This window comes from Setaria viridis, chromosome 9 (assembly GCF_005286985.2).
Source record: "Setaria viridis chromosome 9, Setaria_viridis_v4.0, whole genome shotgun sequence".
In the NCBI taxonomy this organism is placed as follows: domain Eukaryota; kingdom Viridiplantae; phylum Streptophyta; class Magnoliopsida; order Poales; family Poaceae; genus Setaria; species Setaria viridis.
Window position 1 is genome coordinate 20,443,846 of NC_048271.2, and position 16,911 is coordinate 20,460,756.

General features: G+C 43.0%; 2 protein-coding genes across 2 annotated transcripts; one reads left to right on the forward strand and one right to left on the reverse strand.

Annotated features, from left to right (window-relative positions):
• Positions 1-4,157: 4,157 nt before the first annotated feature.
• Positions 4,158-5,495, reverse strand: LOC117836478 (uncharacterized). Its single transcript, XM_034715913.2, has one exon. The coding sequence runs from the start codon at positions 5,359-5,361 to the stop codon at positions 4,603-4,605; it is 759 nt and encodes a 252-aa protein (XP_034571804.1). The 5' UTR covers positions 5,362-5,495; the 3' UTR covers positions 4,158-4,602.
• A 2,189-nt stretch (positions 5,496-7,684) lies between these two features.
• On the forward strand, positions 7,685-14,393 carry LOC117838716 (carbon catabolite repressor protein 4 homolog 1). Its single transcript, XM_072290741.1, has 13 exons — positions 7,685-7,842; positions 7,938-8,282; positions 10,635-11,394; positions 11,828-11,914; positions 11,998-12,081; positions 12,160-12,246; positions 12,337-12,423; positions 12,719-12,772; positions 12,849-12,940; positions 13,025-13,139; positions 13,276-13,426; positions 13,546-13,699; positions 14,110-14,393. Exons 2-12 carry the CDS (start codon positions 8,125-8,127, stop codon positions 13,689-13,691), a joined length of 1,821 nt encoding a protein of 606 aa, XP_072146842.1. The 5' UTR covers positions 7,685-7,842; positions 7,938-8,124; the 3' UTR covers positions 13,692-13,699; positions 14,110-14,393.
• Positions 14,394-16,911: the final 2,518 nt, after the last annotated feature.

Genomic DNA, 16,911 nt, shown 5'->3' on the forward strand with positions numbered 1-16,911 from the left:
CAAATACATGGAGTACTGTACATCTACTCTAATATCCGATTTCATCATCACCATTTTATAAATTCATATACCTCATTTTATCTTTAATTGTTACCTGAGACATCTTCGGTACGGTGCGTGTAGTGCACCAACCCACCTAGTATACCTTATAGCTCCTGAAAAAACTTTGTGTAGCTACGTTTGTGCTATGTGTAGTCCTACCTTCCGTACATGTTGACTGATCCCACGATGAAATCGATGAGTCCAAAAATGCAAAGTTCCTCATCCATTTGCATGTACACGTTTCAGCTCATCACTCCTACTTTCTTGCCTCCTATGTTACTTTTATACGCATTGTCCATGTTCCGGATGAATAATAAGTCCACACTAACAGTTCTTAGCCATTTGCACTCCCCCATGAGTCTACCACTCCCACTTCCTTGCACACATCGCCTCCTCTATAGTTTTTTACACTTTATCTGTGTCCCATGATGAAATCGATGAGTACACGCGAGGGTTGCTCACCCCATTTGCACACACACGTCCTAGTTGACCACTCCGTTCCTTGCACACATCCTCTTCCTCCATCGCTTTCGTACGCATTGTTTTTGTCCCGTGATGAAATCGATGAGTCCACGCGCAGAGTTTCTCGCGCATTTGTACACACGCTTCCAGCTCACCATCCTTGCTTCCTCGCGCACCTCACCTCCTGCGTCGCAACCTAGCCTCCTGTTGATCTTCCCATTTTTCCCATCCAAGCTGCACTTTCTCTGGAATTTGTGTAGCCCCACCGACCCACACGCTGTGTCTTCGGCAAACAGAAATAGGGGATCCTATGTTGTGGTTCACCGATCACCTCCATCTGTCATCTTCATGGATCGACCTCGTTTTGTTTGGATCTGATGCCACCTCTTCGGGGGTGCTTGGATCTCTCACCACGCCTTCTTTTGCCTAGCTGGGCAAGGAGTTTCCCAGCAAGTTTTCATCGGAGCATGTGCCAGCAAATTTTTTCGCTTGCTTATGCGGGAGAGCGATTTTCACTCGCCTGGGCTGGCAAGGCGAAGCTTGCTCACGTAGGCGAGGTGAGGTAACGTTCCCTGGAACCAAATGTGCCCTTCCTCACCCAGCACTAGTTCGTGATCTCAAGCCTATTTAAATTCTCACAGCCAAGTTAGTCCAAATCTATTCTAGTTGAAAAATAGTACATTTTAGCACGCACACACCACACATGACAACTCATTCAAGCGCACGGTCCTATGAGGGTGGCTATTTATCCTAATTTATCTATGCTAATCTGACTCAGGCAATCATAATATTTGAGATCTTTATAATATTATTTTTAGTGGATGTATACGATTCTTTAGTGGATGTATACGATTCTTGTGTACGTTTTTAAAAAAAAGTTGCTATCTCTACTGCTAAAACTTATTCTAATCTTTATGTTTCGTCCGTTGCAAAACTTTGTGCGGCTGATGCCCTGACCCTACCAATTATTGAAGAAGGGTTGTCCTATCCGTTGTGACACAGGATCCACGTTCTCAGCTCTCATCTCCCCGTTCTTTTCTTTTTTAAAGGAATCACTGCCCCAATCTGCCTCCTCCGCCTGTCCTAGTCCTACGGTCTTCTCCCTTTCGTCCTCTCAGATTTTGTTTGGATAGTAGTGAATTGAAAGAATGGGAGGGTTTAAAAGGAAACTTAGTTAATTTTAGACTTAATCCTTTCGTTCCATTTTAATACTCTTTTATTCAAACAAGTGCTTAGCCGAAGCGGGTCGAAAAAGTAAGCTGGCCCTTGTCCATCCTGCTGTCGAGCGCGAGGGAGCACCCGGAGGAGTTCAGCCCTGCGATGGATCGACGATCTCGTCTTAGCCCATGTGATCGGCGATCTCATCTCCCAGCGTCTCCGCGTGACCGCGTCGTCGACGTTGTACATGTACTCAAAGATCTATTTATACGTACAACACCACGGCTTGGCAGCGCTGCAGAAAATGATGTTGGACGATTCTATGCAATTAATCTTTCAGTTTGCATTTTAGGGACCTGTCAGCTTTAAATAGGGCCGTTAGTTTTCTGAAAGAGCTTAGCTTATGTTCAACACTGAACGATCTCTGCCGCGGAAATGAAGTTTTCTGCAATGCAACAGCAATGGAGGAAGCCGGTTTGGTCAGGGTGAACCAGAAATAGAATGAGTGGCTACAACCTTACCGTCATCATCGCTTTAGTGCAGAGCTTCGTTGCACAATTCTGAAGTGAAAAATAGGTCCATAGTCCTAGGAGGTTTGACTAAGTTTTGTCACAATATTTCACATAGAAAAGTCGCAATGCAGCAGAAAGCGCACTGCTTTGGAATCAGACATTTTAAATGACGAAATCACCAAACATACACACAAAACAAACTGCTCTCATCTTATGAACCAGGGGGCGAGCTCTTTGTTGAGCTCAATTACAAAACGACGTATTTTCTCTATCGCTTATTCAAGATAGAACAGGAGATCTACAGAAAACAAAAACTGTTCAGTTGAAAACCATTCCTTTGTTTTGAGTTAACCATGATTTTTGTTTTACACACATTTGCAGAAATATGGAATGATCCATGACCAAATTACAAAGTCTCTGTTCCATCTTAGGAAATGTAGTCGTTGATTGCCATGTGTAATTACGCGGGAATGCTTATAAGTTGAGTGTATTTCTTCAGTGCAAATGATCTATTGGATCAACCAATATAGAACAGTCCCTATACACATCCAAATGCCATCAAAGCTGTGACTTTCACTTGAGAAAAAAAAAAAGAAAGTTTGATGACTTGTAAACAGCAATACCTATGGTCACATAAAGACCACTTTTATTATTTTTAAAAGAAAATAGGTGATGCTGGCACTATCAAGTATTTCGAGATTGCCAACATCCTCACTAAGTTATGCGTACCAGATACCACTACAATGTTTGCTTCATGCAGTGGCAGAAGAGAGATATCGTAGAACAATTGAAGGCGACGAGACTAAGATAGCAAAAACTTGAGCTCAGACTCGCTGCAGACCATCCATGGCCAACAAGGAGGGTGAAACAGCTTGCGTCACGGGAAAAAACTCACTTGACTCTAGTTTTAGTCATATAGACATGACCAGAACAACTTCTCAAATGGGTAAGAAATCAGATATTGTGAAATTGAAGTCTCAAGATGGAATTCAAAGATCTGCTTGGCTCAATCTCATTGAAGATGGAGGAACTGTTAGTTCAGCACTGACAGTTCATAACCCTGAAGACTTGTGGGCATGCTAATCCATGTTGGAAGGTTCAAGTTTTAGTTTTATGAAATAAGTAAATGCAGATTGTGCCAGCACAAAATCAAGTGAAACATCGTATGAGGCCTGATGCTCATCACAATGCTACATTTTGAAAAGGTAACATGCAGAGAAAGGTTTGTGCTGAAAAAGGAGGGAACAACTAGAGTAATAATGAATCATATTCAGATAAAAGAAGGTATGCTGGATGTTCTCGCGCATTTTGTTCCAAAATGGAAGGTCACTGGCAAGAAAATAAAGGATTGAAAAATCAATAGCATATACGAAGGCTCTTTGGTTCATCTGCATAGTATTAAGAGCATCCTATTATCATAAGTGTTCAATGAGATGTTGTGTTCTATTGTGATATAAAAAAATTCAAGCAACCACTAACAATGCTGCTTTGGAAACTAGAGGCCACATAAAAGCAAACATACCATAGACAAGCATCACCTTTTGTTCTCGACTTCCAGTATAACATCGAAGCATAGCACGACAGGACTCATACAACGTTAAAGCAGCCCACACACGCATACATGTGAATCCATTTGAACATGATAACTATGAGCAGTTCATATTGATAATTTGCAGAGCAGTCAACCATCGCAGCACGCTTCTATTTTTTTAATGGAAAGATATAGTAACCACTGGTTTGCATCAGATAGTCGAAGAGCGCAATTTACAAGAAGGCAAAAAGACAAGACAAAACGGATTATCAGAGCAATCAGAGCTTATGAGAAGAAGAGAACAATAAGAATTATCAACCATATCCTCCCTCCGTTCCAAAAATGTAGGTTGTTTTGGCTTTTCTAGATACATAGACTAGCAAAATCTATGTATCTAGAAAAGTCAAAACGACCTACATTTTGGAACGGAGGGAGTTCTGTATAGCCATATATAGGTAAAGTTTCCACTCATCTCGTCGAACTGGAAAGCATAAGGTTTTCCTATTACAGTGGATGCACCTTGCTGCGAAGGGAAAAAGAAGTAGCAGACTACCAAAAGCCTCAGGTTTATTTCACCAAAAGTTTTCACAAAGCAATATTCTAATGCAGGAAACAGTGCATCAGTTTGGACATTTGGAATGACAAAAAAATCACCAAACATCCTCACAAAATTTGTTCTCTCTCTTTCGCTACAGAGAGAGCTCCCTGACCCCAAACACTTACCTCACTCCTTATCACTTATTCAAGTTGCAACAACAGGTCCATGATTTCTAATCTCACCTGTCCTTGTATAAAAAACAAGGCACAAACATTTCTAGAATTATGGAATGATCCATGACCATAGCTACAGCTGAGATCATGCAGGCCAAAAAAAGATAGTTACCGCCTTTGCCGGATTCAGTCAAGAAAGCCGGTCTGCCGGAGCACGGCGTCGCGCACACGCCGAAGATCGCGTCCCTTGAGGGTGCGACCGACGCCCTCCAGCATCGAGGACGGCTTCACGGGCGCGCCGTAGCCGCCGCCAGCGGATGCGCGCGCTACCATCTCGTGCGGGGGTAGCATGGCGGCGTCCCCACGGAAGAGCTCCTCGTCGTCGTCGTCCCCGTCGCCAATCCCGCCGGCGAGTTCATCCCATTTCCGCCCGCAACTCCAAGGTGGGGGAACGGGGACCTGGACGGGGGCCGACTGGTGGTACGGCGCCGCGGGCGGCAGCTCGGGGGCCCTGGCCCTCGGCGCCACCGGGATGGCGCGCGAGGCGGATGGCGGGGACCGTGACGGCGTCGCTGAGGAAGCCGACGCCGCGGCGGCGGCCGCGGCGATGGTTGCCTTGCGACGGAGCAGTGTCCCAGCGGCTCCGGACGTGGCCGTGGACACGGCAACGGCAGCAGCAGCTCCACCGCGTCCAGGTGCCTTCCTGTCGCCGTCGTGGAGCGCGGCGAGCAGGCCGAGGTCGCCGCGCGGGACGCGGCCCGGATTCTTGAAGGCGTCAGGCGGCGGGTCCGAGGAGGGGGCCGGGGCGGGGAAGAGGAGGTCGCCCTCGAGGAGCTCGTCCCCGACGGAGGGCGAGGAAGCGAGAAGGGAGGGGGATGGGGAAGAGAAGAGGCCGAGGAAACGGTCGGCCGGCGGAGAGCGGCGGGGCCGGCCGGGGGAGTCCATTGGGTTCGTCCGTCGAGGGCCGGCGGCGTCAGGAATTGGGGGCAGCGTTGGTCTGCACTTTCTTTGTTGGAGGAGCCGAAAGCAACCCTTGTGTGGCTCTTCAGCCCTTGTGTGTGTGACTCTTATTTGCCGGCCCAAGGGCCCAGCTAGGTGGGCCCATTTCCAATATTGTATATCATCTCAAAACAAATGTGACAATCTTTTAATCGATCATAATACGTCTTGCACCGCAATCGATAAGTGCTCGTAGATATAAAGTGCACGTGTATGTATTTACAGAGGCGAATGCGCGGTGTATTTGAATACTTATTCAAAAAAATTAGTATTTACATAACTTATTGTTGACGATGTCAGATTATCTTGCATTGAATTTTGTGTTTGGCAATAAGATGTACATGGAACAAAAGGACCATGGATTTTTCCTCAAACAATATAAACTTTGACAACTAAGGCTAATCCCAGTGGGAGTTTCATAGAGGTTTCATGTACATTAAATACGGTGACATATCAGCATATATGATGACATGGCATGGTAGTTATGAAGTGAGAGAGAGAAGGAGTTTCATCATGATGAAATTGTGTATACACTGTTTCCAAGACTATGAAATCTATTGAAACTTGCATTGGGGGGCTATAGAGTTTCATTTCATCTGACCATATCCAATCACATGCCTCACAATTAAATGTTATGTGCATCCTATGAAATCGTGAAGTGAAACTGTGCACTAAGACTCCCTGTTTCATTCATGAGAATACACCTCATGGGATGATGTGGTATCCTTGGAAATAGTGCAATGAAATCTTGCACTGGGATTAGACTATGGAATTGTTTCAAAATTCATTATGTATATTACAAGTTTTGGCCACCATGATAAGTCCAAAATGATAATTTTTTGTTGTGACAAAGATGTCTAAAAAATTGCTGCTTTTTGGCTGTATCCCATATATGGGCAAGAGGATCATCCATTGTGGTTTTAGTTTTTTGTCTTTTGCTATTCAATTAAGCTGAGGCTTTAGCTGTGCTAATGCTACCAGACACATCAAGTAACTAACCTAGCCTTTCACACTATAATTTAGCAATTTGGTAAGCTTTTGCTTTCCTTTCAGCATAAAGTTACGATTGTCTGAACCAAATATGTTGATCTTGATCTTGGGTAAAAAAAAAGTGTTGATCTAATATCTCTACTAGAGAAGCCTAAATAGTAGGCGTTTTAGGCAGACAAATTGTAGCTAGAGTGCCTACATGTTCCCTATGAAATTAGATTAAAATCAACCTTGGTACTAATTCAAGATTTAGTAATAAGATACAAATATTGATTTGTATAATTAGTTTTATGTTTTGTAGGTATATATGTAATAGAGTTTTCATAAAGATATATCAAGCCATTAATCTATTTTGTGAAGTGATGGTATGACCCTTATCCCTGAAAAAGCACCAAAACACAAAATAATGAAATGGATCCGGATCAAGCATGTATTTAGTATTTTGGGCCATCCTAAAGGAAAAATACAAACTCAAGTACTAGGTCTAGCACTTTGGTTATTTCCCTTGAAATTATTGAAACATGTTTGTTCTTTTATTAATTTGAAGTTATCCACGTATGTTTTGACCTCATGTTTTTTTCTAATAAACGAGGCATATTTAAAGCAGCCCTAACATTTTGTTTTTCGTGCTTCAAGGAAAAATAGATGATTCTTAGTCTACTTCATGTAGGATTACAGATGTTGAGCGTAACTCCTAGTCAGGGTGTCTTTGAACAAATTAGTTGTATGTGGCTAGCTGGACGCGTAGGAGAGCAAGGATGAAAGTTGGATAGATGATTTTTTATTTGGTTGTATCCAAAGTAGGAGGTGATCCAACTGGATCAAGGTGATCTAATTACTACCTCTATTACATGTCCTCATAATACTTTCTGGAATGAATATACGATATTGTTGTTCTTATATATAATGGGTAAGACATGTTCCATGTTAGTTTGCGCACATATCATCCACTGCTAACGCGTGAAAAAATCACTCTCTTGATTTATCCACCCACGGAAACAGCATAACCCTATTTCCATGTGCCGTCTACTATTTCTCAAATCTACAAATACTCGGGGGACCCGAGACATTTTAATATTTGACATCTAATTTGTAAGCTTTTTAATAATGGCATGCGGGATCATTCTAAGTTATTGACACGTAGGATGCCAAATGGGCTCAGGATCGATTTCGAAATTTCTCGGGGGGACACAGCCGCTCGCAGCGCCACACGAAAACCCCAAAAATTCCAACGCGAACCCCAGGAAACTGAAACTCCCAAAGTCCAAGCGCGACGCGAGCAGACGACAGGAAGAGAGAGAAAACAGATAGCGCGAAGAGCGAGAGGGAAGGGAGGGAGGGAGAAACAGAGGGCAAAACCCAAACCCTAACAATCATTTCCAGGCCCCCGCCCCGCGTCTCCAGAACGTTCCAGAACCTTCGAGGAACCTTCCACAGGCGAGCCCTCGCTCCCCCGCCCGGATCTCCCCATTTCCCTGCGGCCAGTGCGGCGGGATCCTGACGCTGGCGCTGTCTGGTGGGGTTTCGTGCAGGAGCAGGCGCGAGCGCGGGTGTTTGGATCGGGGGAGGCAACGCTGGCGGCGCGCGGCGGCGGCAGGTGATGGCGGATCCGCCTGGCGGTGGGGGATCTAGGGTTTGCGTCTGCGGGGGGAGACAGGTCGAGGCGGCGGCGGCGGCGGGGCTGGGGCTCGGGAGAAGAGAGCAGGGGAGGGAGGGAGGATGCTGAGCGTGGTTCGGGTGCACCTGCCGTCGGAGATCCCGATCGTGGGCTGTGAGATCACGCCCTATGTGCTGCTGCGGCGGCCTGACGGCGCAGTCTCCACCGACGACGTGCCCGAAACCGCGCCCAACGATGGCCAGTATATGCGATACAGATGGTAAGTAGCTACTGGTTGTAAATTTGCAATCTTTGGTTGGTAGGACATGGCATTGAGGCATACTGGATTGCTCAGCTATTGTTTGTCTGCCTGTGGTAGTGAATTTTGACCAATTTTAGGGTTTCTTAGCAGATACCTAGATGCTCAAGCAGTTGCTAAACTCATGAGAGTGCACATTCTTGAACCAATTTGTTCATATTTGAATCATGACTGTACGATCAGAGCTCTTAATTGTACAAAAGCTCCTTCAATTTGGAACTGGTGGTACTCTGGTGCTCACCGTTTAGATGTCACAGAGACAGATTTTAATGTTGGAAACAAATCTGGGTACAGAACTCACAGATATATAATGTTGGACCTATTTTCGAATGATACCATCACTCATCAGGTTACTTAGATGGGGATGGAGACAGCTAGTAGGTGTATACTTCAATGAGCAATTTGACAAATCATCTTCATCTGATTTAAAGCCTATTTGAATTTTGAAGCTGAAAACGTGTGGTTAGAACCATAGACAGATAGGATTCATCGTGTGAGTTTGTTTATGCGCTATTTGCCTTGTAAAATATCCTTATGCTAGAATTTTGGCATCACTAAATATTGTTTAACTCACTTGAGGTCATCCTACTAGGCAACTAGAATACTCCATCCGTTAGAAAATGATCGGCATATTTGATCAGGGAATAGTCAAACTTTACAAACTTTGACCAATAATTAGTTAAAATATAAGCACATTTAGTGTATAAAATGTGCATCAATATATTTATACTCAAAGTCATTTTGAGGTGATATTGATTATTTAGCAATTGACATTATATTTTAAGAGAAATCGGAGTCAAAATCTACTTTGGAAGGCTTTTCCCCGTTTCAAAATACGCCTATCATTTCTCAATTTGGGATCCACTAGTGGAAGCAATTTGTTTCTCTTGTCAGACACGAGTTGGTGTGAATTGGGTTATTTATTTCCACTAGACATACACAAGCTTCTGGTTCATCTGATTCTATAGGATGTTTATTCCTTGTAGTAAATAGTCTGTTAACTTCACTAGTTGAACTTGAAGGGGACAAGTGTGGTTGTCGACTTTAATATTCGTCTGTCTCCGATTCTTAAAAAAACATCATTTATTTGTTGCTATAAATTACTAAAGTAGAATAGACCAGATTAGATATTTTCAATGAAAGCTATTTGCTTACTTGATGGTAATTTCTTTTAACGCGGACCTTTTGCTACATGTTTAAACATTCTGACAGAGTTAATGCACTGTAGATATGTTATGGGCTAGTAGACATGGAGTTGCGAGGGTGATTCCTGTGAGCAGCAACAATGGTGCTGAACCCAGGGACCAGCATCTAGTTGTGCAAGGAGAAAAGGGGGAGGAAGTGACTTTTATTTTGTTTACGTGAATAAATGGGTAGCGATAAATATGTCTAGTCTGAAATGAATGGTAACTACAACCTGATAGATTAACAGGTTGATGTACGTGCACAGCTGTGGGCATGCCATCCTGCAGGCCCCTGGTCATGCGCCCATGCTTGGGCCTTGGCTGCCTTCTATACTGAAGGGCCACCATAACAAATTAAATTTTTGAAATCGTCCCATGCACATGATTAATAATTTTTGTGCATGATGCTTTTACTTATTTTCACTTTGTTATTTCCATTAGTTTGAGAGTCATGTAGGCCAATTTGCACAGATTAAAAGCATATATTAGATCCAAAAAGGAAACACAGTTTTGGGCTTTGGATCTTTAGGTTTTTGGTTGTGGAGCTTGGTCCCACAGGAAATACTTTTATTGATTTTGATCCCCAACTCTTCTTTCTTTTGGTTGACTTTCATGCCAGGCCTTCAATTTCACTACTTTGCAAAATCTCTTGCATAGTAACTGTTTTGTACTAATCTGTTTGAAAAAAAAAAAATCTGTGCAAGCGCACTATGCACATGAAACCTTTTTGTCAAGGTATTAATAATAATAGTAACAACAATGAAGCACTAGTGATTAGAAAATTTTAATGAGAAATGGCCACACATACCTTTTATTTGATAACATTCTGCAATCATTTAACCTCCTTCACAGCATTATTGGAGGAGTAGAGAGTTGATCATATTGCAATAACTACCCCCTCCGTTCATTCATACTTCAAAGTGCTTTTAGTATGTATTGATCTTGTAATAATTGACAATATATTATAAGTGATTGAAGGTTTAAAATATGCATACGGAGCGATATGTACTTTTATTTAGGCATATTTTTCACCCCCACCCATGCATTTCACTTTATTTACGTTTAGTAGTTTTTCTAAGCCTTCTGCATGTCCAGTTGTGGTTATGTTGATTTGGTTTCTTACTTGAAGGTATCGCATACAGAGCGATCGGAAAGTTCCCATCTGCAGTGTACATCCAATGGAGCAAGCAACAATTCAGTGCCTAGGCTGTCTCAAGTCAAAAATACCTGTTGCTAAGAGCTACCACTGTTCAGCTAAATGCTTCTCTGATGCATGGCAGCACCACAAGGTTTTGCATGAGCGAGCAAGTAGTGCTTTAAATGAAAATGGAGCTGAAGAGGAGGAGTTATTTGGCAGATTTGGCAGTGGTGGTTCTGGGGTTTTAAGTACTGCTGGGTCTGGTTCATTGTCAAATTTTGGACAGAGCCCTGGTGTTAATAATGGGCCTGTGCCTTTATATGCCTCAGGCACTGATAAGAACTCTGGAGAAACTTGGTTTGAAGTTGGACGCTCGCGGACATATACACCGACAGCTGATGATATTGGGCATGCACTAAAATTTGAGTGTGTAGCTGTGGATGCAGAGAAAAGGTCTCCAATGGGACCTCCGACTTCAATTATGACATCTCGTGTAATCCCCGCACCAACCCCCACCCCACGTCGCCTTATCCAAGTGAATGGAGATGTTTTAGGTCACTTGGATTTAGACAGCCAAACTTCGTCATCAGGGACATTCACTGTACTGTCCTACAATATTCTTGCTGATGCATATGCTACAAGCGATGCATATAGCTACTGCCCAACATGGGCACTTTCCTGGACTTACAGAAGACAAAATTTGTTGCGTGAAATTATTGGTTACCATGCTGATATCATTTGTCTTCAGGAGGTAAAAATATGCTAACCTACCTCTCCAATTTATTTTTCTGGCAAACCTTTTTTCTGCTCTTCTTGATAGATATGTTTGAGTGAATAAATTAAGAAAGTCTAGCATTATGCAATCCAATGGATGTAAGAATTGTATTTTAGATATCTCTGCAATGTCCTTGAGCTGAGTGTTCTGCTTGTGTATCAGCTGACATGATTCTATGCTTGTACACGACCCAGATGTTCTTTTGAATCTGCTTGCATTTATGTCATGCTCTTCAGAATATTTTTTTCTTGAGGGCTGCTCTTCGCAATATTTATATCTTGATTTTGACCTAAATGGATATAATAATACAATTAAGTCTAAACCCTAACAAATAATTGGTGGAATCTTTTCATAGTTTAAACCCAATTAGTGCCAATGGTCATGAAAAAGGCTAACTCTCCCTTTTTAGGTACAATTAAACCACTTCGAAGATTTTTTTGCACCTGAGCTTGACAAACATGGATATCAGGCGCTTTACAAGAAAAGGACAACAGAGGTAACTTTGAATTGCCTTTATTCTGTTAATTTTGTTCGATGCTGTTTGCTATCCTATTTGATTCTTCTCCTTTGCTATCACAGGTGTATTCTGGAAATCCTATGGCCATTGATGGGTGTGCTACTTTTTTCCGCAGAGACAAATTTTCACATGTTAAAAAATATGAGGTACAATCACTGCCAGATTCATTGTTACCTGCTGCCTGTTGGCTTGCATCTGTCTAATTTTTGCACCTGCTTCTGCAGGTTGAGTTCAATAAGGCTGCACAGTCTTTAACAGATGCAATTATTCCCGCTGCTCAGAAAAGGGTGGCTTTAAGTCGATTGATTAAAGTAAGGAAAAAATGAAATTATATTATATGCTCGGCATTAATTCTATTTATGAATTTTAATAATCTCCCTTTTCCCCCATTTCCTTTGAAGGACAACATTGCACTAATTGCGGTTTTAGAAGCCAAATTTGGTAACCATGGAGCTGAAAATCCTGGTAAAAGGCAGCTCCTTTGTGTGGTACGTGAACTGGTCTTCTTCTTTTGGTGTGTATGAAGAACTAAATCTATGGCAGTGTAGTCATAGGCATAATATCATCCTCATGTAGAAACTGGATGTTTTACCATTTTCTCTAGGTTTTGAGGCCTGCTTTGTTACAGACTTTCTAATGCGTTTCTCTGTTTTTTTCCATCATATGTCTTCCTTGACTCTTTTTGGCTTTTATATAATTTGTTAGATCGATTCCACAATCAATGGAATTTTTTGTCACAAGGGCCTCAGGTCTCTCCCTTTTTTTAATGATTTCGATTTGCAGGCAAATACACATATAAATGTCCATCAAGACCTAAAAGATGTGAAGCTTTGGGAGGTCCGTATCATCACATTATATGCACTAGCAGTTTCTGTCATCTCAATTTTTCAGGATAACAATAATTTTTTTTCAGGTTCATACCCTCCTAAAAGGATTGGAGAAGATAGCTGTCAGTGCAGACATTCCTATGTTGGTCTGTGGAGATTTCAATTCAACCCCTGGGAGGTGCGTGTGAATATCAGGCAATATTTACCAGGCTTTATATGTTCTTAAACTATGAATTTCTAAGCACACAGTTCTATCTTTCAGTTCTCCACATGGGCTTCTTGCAGTGGGTAAAGTTGATCAGCTGCATCCAGATCTGGCCATAGACCCCCTTGGAATTTTACGCCCTCCAAGCAAGTTGAATCATCAGCTTCCTCTGGTACAGTTAATCTGTCATGGTGTTGTGTTATCCCCTTTTTTTAAAAAAATAAAAATATGTCATGGTTCTGTTATCCTTTTTTTTAAAAAAAATATGTCATGGTTTTGTTATCCATTTTTGCTTTGCTTGATTGTAGGTCAGTGCATATTCTTCTTTTGCAAGAATGGTAGGTGTTGGCTACGATTTAGAGCACCAGCGGAGAAGGATGGACCCAGCAACGAATGAACCGCTCTTCACAAATTGCACGAGAGATTTTACTGGGACTGTTGATTATATATTTTACACAGGTTTGTGCATGGCGCCTCATCACCGCATCTGTAGGCTTTTTATTATATTTTTGCAGCCTTGATAGCGGATATTGTGGTTGTACTGTTTGACGATGGCCATGTTTGTTCTCTTCTTGCAGCGGATTCATTGACGGTGGAGTCGTTATTGGAACTTCTAGATGAGGAAAGCTTGAGAAAAGACACGGCTCTCCCTTCACCTGAGTGGTCATCAGATCACATAGCCCTTTTGGCCGAGTTCCGGTGCAAGCCTAGAATCAGACGGTGATGTGCTAGGTATGTAACAACTAACAAGGAAATCAGTGCTGTCATATTGCTTATTAGAATTCACATAAACAGCATGGAGTGTACAAGGAGAATTTTCTGCTACACCACATATCATTTTAATGTAGACAGAAGACATTATTTACGTTGTAGGTTCATCGTAGTTTGCTCTTCTGGACCTTGCTTTTGCTTGGGGAATAAATGCTGCTGCGAATCATGCCAAATTTCTGACATGTTTAGAGATATGCTTCATATGCAATGCTCTCCATACGACTCGTTCCAACTGTGCTTTAAGCCCTTTTGATTCGAATGCTAGCCACGATCCAGGTCATGTGAGACGCATTCAGATTGTGGTTTTGTTCAGCGACAAATTAACACACCATGTATTCATCGGAATTATACACTCGCTGAATCTCCTCCAGGTCTTGTACAAAAGGTTAACGTCAGCATCGTTGGTGCCTTGGTGGTGGAACACTCTTCCATGGCGGAACTGGAGGCTTGGCGGAACGCGGGCCCTCGGTGAAGCAAGCAGCCTTAGGAAACGGCCTCGGGAAGAGGAGGCTTGTAACGTTGATTTTACCTTACATTTCGTCAGCTCATGATATTTGAGCTGCCCCTGTGTACCATTACTTTCTATAGAAGAAAATACTTGAGAGAAATATTTAACAGCAACAGCTTGTAAGCCTCTTCCTTTCCCTTTCTTCAACTTTGATCTCCTTCCATTTGGTTTCTCGAGCAGGTTTAGTTTACCTTTTGCTGTGATCTCTGGACCCTCAACTCCTTTCTGCATACAAGGTGTGGGTACCCCTCAGGGCTCAGTCCTCTGAGTTTTGTACAATGGGATGCAAACTGCAGGTGTGGTGGTGCTGGGAACTCGGAAACTCCATGGTTCATGGTTGGTGGCGTTCGTTTCCGCCGGTAGACGTGTGGTGCTGCCCTTTTTTGTTGTACGTGAATGGAAGTTGGCCCTGTGAGGCTGTGACCCTGGTCTGTCACCTGCACCACCTGTCACGAGTTGGTTGGAACTTGTCCTCTTGCCCAATCTGCCGATGCACGAGCGTACGCGCGTACAGCTTCCGTTCTTGGTTTCCTCGACCAAACCGGCACCTAACGCGTTGGCGATTGGCACGAAGTTTGGATGTCGGGCGTGCTGGTCATATCCTATCGTTGCCCTCGACCTTTCGGTGGAAACCCCTTCTAAATTTTAACACCTATCGCATCGAATGTTAGGATACTAATTAGGGGTATTAAGTATGGTCTAATTACAAAACTAATTGCACAGATGAAGTCTAATTCGCGAGACGAATCTATTAAGCCTAATTAGTCTATAATTTGACAATATGGTGCTATAGTAATCATTTGCTAATGATGAATTGATTAGCCTTAATAGATTCGTCTCGCGAATTAGATTCTATCTGTGCAATTAGTTTTGTGATTAGCTCATGTTTAGTCCTCCTAATTAGCATCCGAACATCCGATATGATCCTGTTAAAGTTTAGCACCTCGTATCCAAACACCCGGCAAAAAGAAATAGGCAAGAAAGACGGGACCGCATCAGAGGAGAAGCTTCTGTCCGGTCATCGTTGGCAAACCTTGACCTGAGCCATTTGGTATGCAGAGGCTGCAGGCGCGTCAAAAAAGTCAAAGCTCTGCTGCGTCAGAAAATTTTCAGAGGCTTGACCGAGGAATAATCCTCCGCGGATCGAGTCCGCGTCCCCCAGGGACACTGACACGCGGGGCCCTGCTTGCGTAGGTCTCGGAGGCCTAAGGGGGGCCTTTCGGCGATTTTTTATTTTAACCCTTTAAATCTAAAATTTTAATAATAATCTGTACCGAACTAAATTTTCAGGAACTAATTTTTTTTCTCGCGCTAGAATGCGCCACGCCATCTAGTCTGGCGTGACCAAATACCACGCTGGACTGGATGCTGACATGGAACGAGTTGGGTCACGCCACATGCTGCGACGTGACTCTAGTCGCGCCGCATCCATACACCATGATGTGCTAGCCGCTCGCTCTTTCTAGTACTCTAGTCATAGTGTCACTAGTACCAACATATAAAAAGTCAGTGCCAATTGCCAATTTCATGCATGTGATGATGACCATGCAGCAGCACTATTACCAATGAGTAAACAAAATACTAGGCTCACTATACGCATAGAGCTGCATCAAAGAAAATATTTTGTTTTGCATGTAGAACATATACGTACTACGTATGAACTATGAAGCTGAATATATTAATAAAATGACACCATATGCTTATAAGTTATAAGTAAATATATAAGAATTTATTTTTTTTAACTTACTATATGCAGTCGTGTCTATCTAAATTGCTTTGACTCTGTCAAGAGATAAGTACAGCTTATTTTTTTATCTTTGATTGTCATACGCAGTGTCATGTCCAGCATCACCTTCCATCGACTTAGGTCCTGTTTGGATCCACCCACTGAAGTTTAGCTAGCTAAAGTTTAGGAACTTTCTTTTAGTTAGCTAAAGTTTAACTAGGGGTGTTTGGATCCTCCAGCTAAATGATAGTTGAAGATAGTTTGAGAGCGACCTCTCTTGCCAGCTCTGGCTCCAAAGAATCCATCACAGGTGGAGAGGATGAATGAGAGTAAGATGGAAGGGAAGAAAGGAACTTCCCGTCGGTGACCACCCCGGTCCCGACGTCCACATCTCCGGCGACGGCCTCCCGGCTCGTGGGTCTTTCAACATCTCTAGTGGCTTGCCTCCCTTCGGCTGGCGTTTTCCCCTTCTCCTGGTTCCTTTGGGTAAGATCCCATGGCTTCTTTCCAGTTTGTGCAGAGTCATGGCATCGCTTTTGCCGCCAAGGTGAGAGATGTGCTTGGATCCCAAGTGGTCCATCCTCCGTCTTCTCAGCATCAGGGTTTCTCTCTGGTGATAGCTTTCAGCAGGAACAACTTCAGACTGACTCCAGCTTCTGTGAGTCATTGCCTTCAAGCTGTTCTTGGCAGGCATGCTTATGGTTTTCATGTTTCTCATCCGGATCAACAAGTTTACAAGTTTTATGTGTCCTCCAAACATGGTGGCTTCCTTTGTCTGGATCTCAAGGATTTCTCTTGTGATGGTTTTCATGTGGGGTTTTTCTTCAATAATTCCTCCGGTTTGGCTTATGCCTACACCTTTGCCAAGAAAGATTCTGGACATGCTTATCGCTGGGAGCTTGTGCACCCCAGAAAAGGAAAAGCAGTTTCTCATTTGTC

Excerpts from the sequence above, each read along its gene's own strand:
- LOC117836478 (XM_034715913.2), bottom strand. The coding sequence starts at position 5,361 with ATGGACTCCCCCGGCCGGCCCCGCCGCTCTCCGCCGGCCGACCGTTTC.
- LOC117838716 (XM_072290741.1), top strand. The coding sequence starts at position 8,125 with ATGCTGAGCGTGGTTCGGGTGCACCTGCCGTCGGAGATCCCGATCGTG. Across the intron at positions 11,395-11,827 it reads ATATCATTTGTCTTCAGGAG|GTACAATTAAACCACTTCGA; the intron begins GTAAAAATATGC and ends CTCCCTTTTTAG. Across the intron at positions 12,773-12,848 it reads AAGATGTGAAGCTTTGGGAG|GTTCATACCCTCCTAAAAGG; the intron begins GTCCGTATCATC and ends ATTTTTTTTCAG.